Below are 13688 nucleotides of genomic sequence, written 5' to 3' on the forward strand. Positions count from 1 at the left end.
CCTTCACCCTGCCAACCCTCACCTCTGGATCCCCTTTTCTTCCAGAACCGGAGAGATTAACCACAGCGATACCTCCCAGCGAAGAGCAGATGGAGATCACACTGGGGGAGGTCAGCCAGCTCAGGCCCTAAAACAGCTGCCACGATCCAAGACACCGCCCACCTTCCCCCAGCCCCAGCTGCACCCCAACCCACTGGCCCTCGCCGCCAGGTGGCCCTTGCATTTGACCAAAGATGGGCCGGACGGTGTCCACCAGGCACTTGCAGCCTCCAGGCCTCTTGTAATCTCAGCTGGCATGGGGCCACCGCCTCCCCAAGCCGGGGCTGTGCAGGACCCACAGGTGGTTTCCTGGATATGGGGCACTGGGTGAGACGTGGGGTAGACGCTGGCCGTGGCCTCCCTGGCTGGGGCACAGCCCTGAGCTCATGAGCAGGGGAGAATGTGGAGGAGTTCAGGCTGCTTCCAGCTCCCCTGGCTGGGATCCCATGACAGTGAGTCTGCCAAGGGCTGGGCCAGGCCCAGGACATCTGTGGCCAAGTGGCCACCAGGGACGTGGGTCCCGCCACCTTCCATCCTTGCAGCAGCGCACCATTGTGAGGGTTGGGAAGGGATCCTGAAAGCCAGGAAGCCTGGCAGACCCCATGGCATCTCTTCCTGTGCAGATAACAGAGGGGGAAATTGGCCCCTTCAGCTCCGTCAAGGTGCCCATCATCTTCACCCCGGTCGTCCCAGGAAACGTCCAAGCCAGGTTCAAGGTCATGTTTAAGAACCCCCAGTGCCCAACGGTGAGTATTCCTGCTGCCATGCGACGCACGCCCTGGCCCCTGCCTCCACAGCCTCGTGCAGCAGCTGCCCTTGGCCACAAAGTCGCCATTTGCCCATGCAGGGATGGCCAGTTGGTGGCACAGATGGTTGACACCACAGTTTACAACACACACATGCACACTGGCATACACAGGCAGACATGCTTCTATGAGCACACACACGCATGCCCACGCAAAAACATGCATGTACACACGCGCACACACAGGGCCCCGTGCATACGCGCACACACACACAGAGCCATTGTTCTTTTTTCTTTTTTTCTTTTTTTTGAGTCAGGATCTCATTCTGTCACCCAGGCTGGAATGCAGTGGCAGGATCACAGCTCACTTCAGCCTCTAATCCCTGGGCTCAAGTGATCCTCTTGCCTCAGCCTCTCAAGTAGCTGGAATTATAGCTGCATGCCACCACACCCGGCTAACTTCTGTATTTTTCATAGAGATGGGGTTTCGCCATGTTGTCCAGGCTGGTCTCGATCTCCTGACCTCGAGTGATCCACCCATCTTGGCCTCCCAAAGTGCTGGGATTATAGGAGTGAGCGCCCAGCCCCAGGTGACAACTTTCTATGCTTAAAAATTCCTCTGCACCCCCGCTGCACCCCCATGGGCTGGGGCGGTTGCCTGTCCCAGGCTGTGGCTCCTCGCATCCTCCAAAGTGTTCAGAGTCCTCGGCTCACCCCACAGCACCAGGACAGTACCACTGCCTAGGCGGCTTTGTGCTGGGCTGCTGCACTTCCCCAGCCCGGGGCTTGCTGGCCCTCCCAAAACCCGACTCATCCCCTCCAACCTCCTGAGGCCCCAGGAGTCAGTGCTTGGGGAGAAGCACTATCTCGGCTCACTGCAACCTCTGCCTCTGGGGTTCAAGCGATTCTCCCGCCTCAGCCTCCCACGTAGTTGGGACCACAGGCACACATCACCATGCCTGGCTAATTTTTATATTTTTTGTAGAGATGGGGGTCTCACCATGCTGCCCAGGCTGGTCTCAAACTTGTGGGCTCAAGCAATCCTCCAAGCCTAGCCTCCAAAGTGCTGGAATTACAAGTGTGAGCCACCGTGCTTGGCCATAGAAAGGTTTTTTTAAACACCTAAATGTTAATGAGTATGAAGCTGAGTGGTAGGTACTTGGCGATCCAGTATTCTGTTTTAGTAATAGATGAACATTTAAAAAGAATATTTGGCTGGACGCAGTGGCTGATGCCTGTAATCCCTGCACTTTGGGAGACTGAGGTAGGTGGATCTCTGAGGTCAGGAGTTCGAGACCAGCCTGGCCAACGTGGCGAAACCCCGTCTCTACTAAAAATATAAACATTAGCCTGGCATGGTGGTGGGTGCCTGTAATCCCAGCTACTCGGGAGGCTGAGGCAGGAGAATTGCTTGAACACGGGAGGCGGAGGTTGCAGTGAGCAGAGATTGCACCACTGCACTCCAGCCCGTGTGACAGAGTGAGACTCTGTCTCAAAAAAAAGAACATTTTAAATGACATGATATGAAAAGTGCCACAGCCATCCCAAAGAGTTAGAAAACTCAAGCCCATGAAACGTTCCTCCTGGGAGCTGTGTCAGTGCTCACCAACATCGCCTGCTTTGCCCAAAGAACTCCTGTTGCTGAGCTCACGTGTCCATATTCAGCTGCATTTCAGGGTCATGGGCGTGGCCATCGACGTGCCGGTCTGGGTGCCAAAGCCCAGCGTGGACCTGAAGATCTGTATGTACGACCGGCTGTACCAGGACTCCGTGCTTGTGCACACACGGTGAGCCCCCGCCCGTCCATGCACATGGGGTGACTTGCACACACGGCGAGCCCCCGCCCGTCCATGCACACGGGGTGACTTGCACACACGGCGAGCCCCCGCCCGTCCATGCACACGGGGTGACTTGCACACAGGGTGATCCCCTGCCCACCTGTGCACAGGCAGTGAGCCCCCCGGTGGCCAGCGGGGACACGGCACCTGGGGCTGCCACGGCTGCTGTCCAGGCCCTGAACGTCACCCTGTGTGGCAAGGGGGGTGCTTAGCACTGTGGCTGGGAAGAGGGACCTTGGTGGGGGTGATCCGGGGTCATCTGGGAGGCGTCACGGGGAGGCAGGAGGGTCAGAGTCCGGCCGATTTGAAGACACCGCACTGTTGGCTTCCACGATGGAGGAAGGGCCGCCCCGAGCCCAGGGACACTGCAGCTTCTAGACGCTGTGAAAGGAGAGAAGACGCCTGTGCCCTAGAGCTGCACAGGGCACAGCCCGGCCCGCACCTCGGCCTTAGCTCTGTCTTGGCTTCTGACCTCCGGGCTGTGGAGAGAATGAACGTGCCTCTTCGGTGTGGGGCCTACACTTGGGGAAGTCCTTTCAGCAGCCGCAGGAAACGCACTGCCCGCCTCGGCCTGGCCGGAGTCCTCAGCCTCTCGTGGACACAGGCGGGGCGAGCCTGGAGGAGGCAGCCTCCACTTGCAGGGTTTGGTGAGGGCTCCAGACATCAGAGCAAGCAGCCTGCCCTGAAGAGCCATGCCGGTGGGAAAGCGCAGAGAGACGAGGCTGGGCCTGCGGGGATTCCATGACGGATCCCCTGTGCCACCAGCACCAAGGAGCAGGCTGTGCGGATACCGAGGCCCCAGGCACCGGCCCCAGGCACAGGCACCTCCCACCCGGTGACCTGGGTAGGAACGGCTCCCGCAGCACCTGCCCTCCTGCTGTCCGACTCCTGTGGGCCCGGCACGGGCTGGGAATGTGCAGCCTGCCGTGACCCGGGATCCAGCTGCGTGAGTTAGTGTGGCCGCAGTGAAGCCTGCGGTGACCCGGGAGCTGCGTGAGTTAGTGTGGCCGCGGTGGAGTCTGCCGTGACCCGGGATCCAGCTGCGTGAGTTAGCGTGGCCGCGGTGGAGTCTGCTCAGCTCCGGCATCCGTCCTACCACAGCTTCTCTATGGCCTTGGAAACGTGACAGAAAGGGCCCAGGCGTGTCTGTCGGGTGTTGTGGGCTGGGTGGGGCTCAGCTCTGTGGATGGCCTCCGGCTGTGGGTGTGCGTACCTCAGCGTAGCCGTGTACTCGTTTGTATAGACTCTGGCCCCACAAGGGAACCAGAAGACAGAGCAGCATCTGCCGGCCAGGGAGGGCACGGTGTCTGAGCACCCGGGCACCCACCTCACACGGGGCCCCAGCAGCAGGGGTGCAGAGGCCGGCGTGCCCAGATGCACTGTGGGTGGCCTCTGGGTAGTGGTCAGAGGTCAGAGGCAGGTCTGTGCTGGACGGAGACGGGGCTGACACAGCACGGGTGACTGTCGCGTGGAAGCACAGGAGGAGGGAGAGATTTCTCACTGCTACACCCCCGGGTCCCCCTCGTGGACTGCCCGGGGCAGCTGTGGTGGGGCGGCCACACCACTGTGTTCAGCAGAGGCTTAAAGACCGGGAGGGGAGGGGGCTTCACTGTGGGGACAGGGCGACTCCCGGTGGTCCTGAGGAGGCTGTTGGCTTGAGGGAGCTGGAGGTGGAGACCAGACAGACGCAGCCTCCCAGGTGACTGGTGGGTACCTGGGCTCTCTCAGGCGCATCTTGGGTTGGAGGCTGCAGTCATCACCGAGGCCTGTGGCTCTCCCAGGCCCCCCACGTGCCCTGTGCTTGAGCTACAGGATGTGGGTATGCCCTGGGCAGGAGGCGGGCAGAGCCCTGGAGGGAGGGGTTCCACCCCTCGTGTCCCCTCCAGGGCCCTGCACCCGGGGGCTGCCTGGCAGGTGCTCTTCCTGGAAAGCGTCCGGTTCCCGAGAGCCCATTAGGACCATGCTTCCATTTCGATGTGGTTATTTTTAAGAATCCCTCATCAGATTTCATTTCAGATAAAACAGCCCTTACAAAGCAGGGCTTTGAAGACTCTGATTGTCGAGGTGCACGTGCATGCTTGGAGTGGGTGGGCTCTGAGCACCTGTCGGGGGCTTGGGTTTTAGAAATGTTGTAATAACTCCAGGCATGGAGCACGCACAGAGTCACGGCTGTGGCGCCTGACCCAGTGCCCTGCGACGCGCCCTCAGGTCGAAAGCTGCCCTGCGCCTGAAGTTCGAGGTGTGCAAGGAGCTGAGGGCCCACCTGGAGCTGCTGCCTGAGACGGGCTACATCCAGGCACAGTCGTCCTACACCGTGCAGCTCAAGTTCCTGCCGCGGTAGGTGCCAGGATGCCAGGGCCGGGCAGGAGGACGTGGGAGGATGTGGGCTCCGAGGCGCCCCCCTCCACTGGCCACTCCTCTGATCTCACTGCTGCCGGGATCATCGCCCCTCAGGGATGTATTCTAGGGCAGAGGCCATGACACTGGGGGGCAGTCGCAGCTGGGTCGGTGGTCCCTTTTGGTTGCTTTTGTTTAAGATGTGAGCCAAGTTGAAGTTCATTTTTTTGTACAGAGGTTTCCAGTTATGCCAGCCTCGTTGAAAAGATCGGGAGGCTGTGCGTCCCCCAAGCACGGCCTGCGGCTCTCACTGCCACTGAGGGTCTGCTGCCTGCTGGGATAAGGTGGCCCAGGATACGGCTCTGGCTTGTTGCGGGCACCCTGCTGTCTGCGCGCTCCCACCCTGTCTTCCCTGTCTTCATCCCTCCCCCGTAACTCCCTGAGGTTCTGTTTTGAGATCAGTGCACGCCTGACATTTGCTCCTTTACCTGTGTCTTGAGGGTGTCCCTGTCACCCAGTTGTCCCTTGTCCTCTCCAATCCAAGGCTCTTTCCAGGCCTCCTGGGTGCATCCCCTGGTCTCTGCTTTTGCCAGGTGGACTTTGGTTTCTGCACTTCAGCGTTTGTTGTGCTTTGGAGGCTGGACGTCCTGTGTCTGATCCCAGCTCCCCAGAGCTGCCCTCAGCATCCGGGCCAGGACCGAGGTCCAGACAAAGGATGCTCAGTGGAGCTTGGTGAGGGAGGTGGGCGCAGCAGGCACGACCTGGCGGGACTTGGAGGGGAACAGGGTGGAGCTGAGCTTTAAATCAACTGTTTCCTGGACTTGCCCCTGCCGGCCACCTGTCACAGGGAAGCTGATGTTTTTCTTTCTTATTTGTACTTTTCCTGATATTTCTATAACAACACTAACTTATGTAATCAGAGATCAAACTCTGATTAAAGTGAAAATGCATTTTCAAAGGGCTTTTTAAGATTCCTTTATGATGCAAACTCCATATTAATTTGAAACTTGGCTATTGAATTTTTTTCTGTTTATTTAAACGCAGCTTTTGAGCCACAGTCAGTTGTGTTGCTCCTGGGAGTGACTGGCTACTTAGACTCAGACATGCCAGAGCCCTCGCGGGCCCACGGGGGCCACGTGCTCGCAGGTTCTGTGCGAGAGCGGGAGGTCGGCACGAGGCGTATCCCAGCACCAATGTTTCAGAGATGCCGTACCTCTCAAAGATGTAGAAGCACCACTGACAGTGGGTCTTACTGTCATTTCACAAAACGGGAAGAGGAAAGCACATTCGCCTCGTCTGCCTCTTTCAGACGCTCCCTCCCGGAGGATGCGAGGAGGTATTTTGACAAGGAGACCCGAGTCCTGGAGGCCCCGATGACCATATGGGTGGCTGACCAGGTCTGTGTTGGGGCACTTCCCAGGGATGCTGGGCGCTCCTGGGGAACAGTGGCTTTCCTGGGAGGCCAGGCAAGGGCCCCCAAAAGGGCCCATCCTCACTTGCCTTCCAGTGAGGCATCTAGCGGCCAGAGGGCCTTGCCTGCTGGGAGGGTGCTCATGGGCCAGAGAGAGGCCTCCAAGGCCTGCCCAGGCCAGCAGGGCTGTGTCCCAGGCACCCGCACCTGCATGTGCACACATGAGGGGTGCCCACACAGCTGCACACGTCTATGCGCCCATGTGTGCCACACACAGGGACACATGCACCCCACTCCACCTGCCGCTGACTCTCAGCTGCCACCCACCCCCATGTCGGAGTGGTCACAGGGAAGTGGGTTTTATTAAAAGATGGCCTCATCGTGTACTGGAAACCGTGGGCCGTGGCCACAAGGCAGCAGCAGTGGTCGTGCCTCAGAGTTTGGGGAGCACTTGGTAAGTCTCCAAACAGCTGCGAGAGCGACTGCGCCCTTTGTGCCTCAGAACAAGCCAGTGGAATTCACCGTGCATGCCGTTGTCACCACCTCGGACCTGGAGCTCAGTCCCTCGGAGGTGGATTTTGGCTACTGCACCATCTACGAGGCCATCAGGACAGAAATCAGCCTCCACAACCACTCACTCCTGCCCCAGGAGTTTGGGTTCGTCAAGCTTCCCAAGGTACCTCCTGCGGCCAGGCCTGAGGCAAGAGGGTGAGGCCGGGAAGCCCTGGGGACAGGATGCAGTGGCCAGTGCTCCAGGGTGCCCACGCGTGGGCGTGTGGCCCAACGTCTCTCAGCTGCACCCCCCACACCTGGACCTCCCACCCTGCACACCAGCCCTGGATGTGCAGCCCAACTTCTGCCTGTCAGCTGCACCCCTACTCTCGGTCCCATGCACGTCCTGCCCTCCAGATCCCTCTCTCTGCTCTTCCTTCTGGAACTTTCCCCTGCTGGGGCCACACAAGGTAGCTAGGACGAGGCCCAAGCCTGGGCACCCCTCACCTTTCCCTGGGCTGCCCTGCTACCAACATCACCGTCCTCACTCTCCCCCCGTCTCTCTCACACACACATGCACACACATGCACATGCTCACAATCGCTCATGCACTCATACATGTGCTCACACTCACTTGCTGACATTCACACTGCCACACTCACACATGGTCACACTAATCTCTTATGCTCATTCACACTCACTCGCTCACACACGATCACACTAATCTCTTACACTCACACACTTGCTTACACACAGTCACACTTTCACACACGCTCACACTTACACTCACTCATACTTGCTTACACAATCACACTCTTACACTCACACTCACACTTGCTCACACATGATCATACTAATCTCTTACACACTCTCACACGGTCACACTAATCTCTTACACTCACACTCACTCACACATGATCACACTAATCTCACACTCGCTCACACACAGTCACACTAATCTCACTCACACATGATCACACTTATCTCTTACTCTCACGCTCACACGATCACACTAATCTCTTACTCTCACACACATATACGGTCACACTAATCTCTGACTCTTGCACTGATGCTCACACACGATCACACTAATCTCATGCTCACACTCGCTCACACATGATCACACTATCTTACTCTCACAGTCACAATTGCTCACAAATTTCTTACGCTCGCTCACACATGAACACACTAATGTCTTACATTCACACACACTTGCTCACACACGATCACTAATCTCTTACACTCACACACGATCACACTAATCTCTTACACTCACACTCGCTCACACACACACTAATCTCTTACACTCACACACTTGCTCACACGATCACACTAATCTCTTGCACTCACACTCACACATGATCACACTAATCTGTAACACTCACACTTGCTCACACATGATCACACTAATCTCTTACACTCACTCGCTCACACACAATCACACTAATCTCTTACACTCACACTCACACAATCACACTAATCTCACACAGTCACACTAATCTCTTACACACACACACTTGCTCACACACGATCACACTAATCTCTTACTCTCACACTCACATTCGCTCACACACACACTAATCTCTTACACTCACATTCACACAATCACACTAATCTCACACTCATTCACACACACAATCACACTAATCTCACACTCATTCACACACACAATCACACTAATCTCTTACACACACACTTGCTCACACGATCACACTAATCTCTTGCACTCACACTCACACATGATCACACTAATCTCTTGCACTCATACTCACGATCACACTAATCTCTTACACACACGATCACACTAATCTTTTATACTCACACTCACACAAGATCACACTAATCTCTTACACTGACACACACTCGCTCACACAATCACACTAATCTGTCACTCACACTCACACACACTTGCTCACACACAATCACACTAATCTCTTACACTCACACAATCACACTAATCTCACACACACAGTCACACTAATCTCTTACACACACACTTGCTCACACACGATCACACTAATCTCTTACTCACACACACACACGCGCACACACAAAAATCTCACACACACACACACACAATCACACTAATCTCTTACACTCATTCACACACACTAATCTCTTACACTCATTCACACACACAATTACACTAATCTCTTACACTCATTCACACTCACACTAATCTCTTACACTCACACACACTCGCTCACACACGATCACACTAATCTCTCACACAATCACACTAATCTCACACTCAGACTCACACTCGCTCACACACAATCACACTAATCTCTTACACACATGATCACACTAATCTCTCACACTCACTCTCACACTCACAGCCCTGCTGCACATGTATCCACATGGTCTCCCCGTGACATTGCCTCAGAGCACTCCTCCATTTCCAGTTTGTGGACGTGCAGCCCAACGATGGGTTTGGGACGATCCTGCCCCTGGAAACGCTGCAGTTCGATGTGATCTTCCAGCCCACCAAGGCCGAGGAATACAGCTTCAAGCTGACCTGCAAGTCTGAGATCAACCGGTGAGCCTGCCAGGGAGAGGGGATGCAGTGGGCCTGGAGCACCTGGTTGGGAGAGGCCACCCTTCCCTGCAGCACCACATCCCTGCCTCTGGCCCCACCTGCGTGGCTGACCACAGGGCTGTGCTGGGCAGCACTGCCAGCCGGCAGGAACCTCAAACCCGGGTGCAGACAGGCCTGGGACCTGGGCAGCCTTGAGTTCTGGGCTCGCTCAGCCGTGTGTGCGTGTGTGCATGTGTGTGCATGTGTGTGAGGACAGACAAGTGTGCTTGTGTGAGTGTATGAACATGTGTGCACATACAGGCATATCACTGTAGTAGGCGTGAGTGCATATGGGTGTGTGCAAGAGTGCATGTTTGTCAGTGTGAGACTGAATGTGTGTGTGAGCATGTGGGAGTGTATGTGTGTGAGCATATGTGATTGCGTGAGTGTGTGAGTGCAGGTATGTGAGTGTATGCGGGGTGTCTGTGTGTGTGAGTACATGTACGTGGGTGTGTGAACTTGCATGAGTGTGAGCACGTGAGTGACCGTGTGTGAGTGAGCATGTATGTGTGTGAGTGCATGTATGTGGGTGTGTAAGGTTAGTGCATGTATGTGTGAGCATGCATGTGAGTGTGTTTCTGTGTGGGTGGACCTGGTGTAAAGACCTGCATGCTCTGATGTCTTGTGCGACCAGCCAGTCTCTGCACCTCCCTGAGCCTGAGAGTGGGATAAGGAGGTGGTAGAGGGAGAGGTGAAACTGGACCCGAAGCAGTGGCCGGTGGTCCTGCGTGGGTTCTCGTTGCTGCTGGGACCATCAGTCCCCAGAGATGTGTTCTGGGGCAGAGGCCAAGACACTGGGGGGCAGTCACAGCTGGGTCTGTGGTCCATTTGATTGCTTTTATTTCAGATGGGCGCCAAGTTGAGGTTCATTTTTTTGCACAGAGGCTTCCAATTATTCCAGCCTCGTTGAAAAGATTACATTCTGCCCTGAATTCCTCTGTGCCTTCGTCAATCACCCACATTTGGGTCCTACTGACCTGGGCCGTCGGGGCCTCCCTCCATCTCTGTGGGTCCTTGAAATGTATTTATCGAAGCAGCCAGGTGGGTTTGTTCTGTGGAGGTGCCACAGGTGGGATGCTGTCCCGTGGTGTCAGTTCACACGTTCCTCTGTTCTGTGTTGCGAGTTCGTTGGCAGCAGGACCTCTGGGCTAGTCAGGCAGCCAGACCACTTCAAAAGCCACGTTGGCTCCTTCTCAGGGGCGCGTTAATGCCCAGTCATCTCTCCCTCAGCCGCCTTTGGTGCTCAGTGCTTTGCACCTTCCATCCGTAATCACAGCCCTGTGACTCTGACCTATCGATGTCGCAGTTTCCAACCCTGTGTCACTTTCTGAACTCTTTGAGGCGCACGTGGAGTCGTCAGGCTGCAGCGTTTGATTCCTTCATAACACCGCTTCCCAGTGTGCTTCACCGTTTACATAAATTCCACTTCTCATTCTCTCTCATCTCATAACAATGTCACCTGTGATTCGACCTTTTTCTACTGCTCATTTTCAAGTGCAATTATTTCTTTCTGAACTTTTACATTTTTAAAAAAAATTTTTTTAAATTTTTTTGAGACAGGGTCTTGCTCTGTCACCCAGGCTTGAGTGCAGTGGTGCAATCACGGCTCACTGCAGCCTCCACCTCCCAGGTTCAAGCAATCCTCCCACCTCAACCTCCTGAGTGTGGCTAGGACTACAGGAACACACCACCATGACTGGCTAATTTTTATATTTTTTGTATATTTGAGACGGGGTCTCACTATGTTGTCCAAGCTGGTCTTGAATTCATAGCCTCAAGTGATCCTCCCACTTCAGCCTCCAAATGTGCTGGGATGACAGGGGTGAGCCACTGCGCCTGGCTCTCCTCCTCACTCTCAGAAAGGAGCCCAGTTCAGGCCAGGTGCAGTGGTTCATGCCTGTAATCCCAGCACTTTGGGAGGCCAAGGCAGGTGGATCACGAGGTCAGGAGATCAAGACCATCCTGGCTAACACGGTGAAACCCCGTCTCTACTAAAAATATAAAAAATTAGCCAGGCGTGGTGGCGGGCACCTGTAGTCCCAGTTACTTGGGAGGCTGAGGCAGGAGAATGGCATGAACCCGGGAGGTGGAGCTTGCAGTGAGCCGAAATTGTGCCACTGCACTCCAGCCTGGGTGACAGAGTGAGACTCCATCTCAAAAATAAAAAATAAAAAAATAAAATAAAATAAAAGGAGCCCAGTTCAGTGAGCTTTTCTTTTTTTTTCTTTTTTTTTTTTTTTTTTTTTGAGACAGGGTCTCATTCTGTCACCAGGCTGGAGTGCAGTGTCACAATCTCAGCTCACTGCAACCTTTGCCTCCCAGGTTCAAGCAATTCTCCTGCCTCAGCCTCCCAAGCAGCTGGGACTATAGGTGTGCACCACCACGCCCAGCTAATTTTTGTATTTTTAGTAGAGACGGGGTTTCACTGTGCTAGCCAGGATGGTCTCGATCTCTCGACCTCATGATCCACCCGCCTCAGCCTCCCAAAGTGCTGGGATTACAGGCGTGAGCCACCGCGCCCGGCCTAAGAGAGGCTTTTCTAACTCCATGGCTCCAGAGCACCCCCTGCAGTTCATGTGTGTGTGTGAAGTGCTAAAAAAAAAATAGAAGGCCCCAGCTTTCTTAGCCCTGCGTCCTCTGCTCTCTTCCTGCCTTCCATTTTCAGATAATCCACAAACTCAGAAAGTCAGCATCGTGTACCCTCCACCCAAAATACAGACCTTAGGCTTTTATCCTACTTGCCTCCGATTTCTCTTCGTTGTTACAGAAACAAACATTGTCCCTCAAGTCGGAGGTGGCCTTGTTCTCCCTCCCTCCCCAGAGCCCATCCCTGTTGGGAATGCCAGGGCTTGTACTTTCATTACATACCTGTGTACCTATAACCGAACACACACACGCGTGTGTGCAAGCGTAAACGCTTCTACCCTTGCACAGATGTAGGGTGACCACCATGCTGGTGTGCCTGGCACTAAGGGGTTTCTCAGGCCACAGGACTTTGAGTGCTGAAACTAGGAGAACCCCAAGCAGACCGGGACCCCAGGTCGGCGCCTCAGGCCCCCGCTGCTGGTCTGGATTTTGCTTGTTTCCCCTCAGCCTGGATATTTTTGTGACTGAGCCTCATGGACACCACCAGGGGTTCCCTTTGGGACCCGTTAGGTTTGAGGCCTGTGGGCTGTCAGAGCAGCACCTCCTGGGAAGCTTCTCGTTCTAAATGCAGATATCAGAAAAGAGGGTTTGAAAATCAACCATCTAAGCTTCCTTTTCAAGCATTAGGAAAAGAACACAGGAAATTAAACCCAAAGAGAGTAGAAGAAAAGACATAATAAAGCTAAGAGTGGAAGAGTCAATGCAACAGAAATGAAATGTTCAACAGAGAAAAACAACAAACTAAAAGTCTTTCTTGTACAATTTAATAAAATTCATTACCCCTAGCAAGACCCGTCAGGATAAAAAGAGAAAACACAAACCATCAGTATCAGGAGTGAAAGGGAACATCACCGCAGACCCAACAGATATCAAAACGATGCGAAGAGAACATGATGAACAGGGAACATCACCGCAGACCCAACAGATATCAAAACGATGCGAAGAGAACATGATGAACAGGGAACATCACCGCAGACCCAACAGATATCAAAACGATGCGAAGAGAACATGATGAACAGCTTTGCACCAGGGAACATGACAATTTCGATGAAATGGACAAATTCCTGAAAATACACAACTGACACAAGAAAAATACAGAAATATCTGAATAGTCAGGCCAGGCGCGGTGGCTCACGCCTGTAATCCCAGCACTTTGGGAGGCCAAGGTGGGTGGATCACTTGAGATCAAGAGTTCAAGACCAGTCTGGCCAACATGGCAAAACTCCATCTCTACTAAAAATACAAAAATTAGCCAGGCATGGTAGCAGGTGCCTGTAATCCCAGTTACTTGGGAGGCTGAGGCAGGAGAATCACTTAAACCTGAGAGGTGGAGGTTGCAGTAAGCTGAGATTGTGCCACTGCACTCCAGCCTGGGCGACAGAGCGAGATTCCTTCTCAAAAAAAAAAAAAGAGAAAAATTGATTACTAATAATAATCAATGATACATCCACGAAAAAATAATTTTAGTGAGCACTGGGCGCCACGGCCGTACTCCCAGCACTTTGGGAGGCTGAAACAGAAGGATTGCTTGAGTCCAGGAATTTGAGACCAGCAACACCTCATCACTACATTTTTATTTCCTTTCTTTTTTTTTTTTTTTTT

The 13688-nt window shown here is 54.2% G+C and overlaps 1 protein-coding gene across 1 annotated transcript in view; it reads left to right on the top strand.

Moving 5' to 3' along the window:
- The window catches only part of CFAP74 (cilia and flagella associated protein 74), a 114583-nt gene that overhangs the window by 87303 nt on the left and 13592 nt on the right, over positions 1-13688 (top strand). The window contains exons 19-25 of the mRNA XM_011930994.1: positions 46-110; positions 663-785; positions 2450-2571; positions 4831-4959; positions 6269-6356; positions 6873-7046; positions 9268-9401. Coding sequence (XP_011786384.1) covers positions 46-110; positions 663-785; positions 2450-2571; positions 4831-4959; positions 6269-6356; positions 6873-7046; positions 9268-9401 — 835 coding nt within the window. The remainder of the gene's footprint in view (positions 1-45; positions 111-662; positions 786-2449; positions 2572-4830; positions 4960-6268; positions 6357-6872; positions 7047-9267; positions 9402-13688) is intronic.

This window comes from Colobus angolensis, unplaced genomic scaffold (genome assembly GCF_000951035.1).
Source record: "Colobus angolensis palliatus isolate OR3802 unplaced genomic scaffold, Cang.pa_1.0 Scaffold89, whole genome shotgun sequence".
Classification (NCBI taxonomy): domain Eukaryota; kingdom Metazoa; phylum Chordata; class Mammalia; order Primates; family Cercopithecidae; genus Colobus; species Colobus angolensis.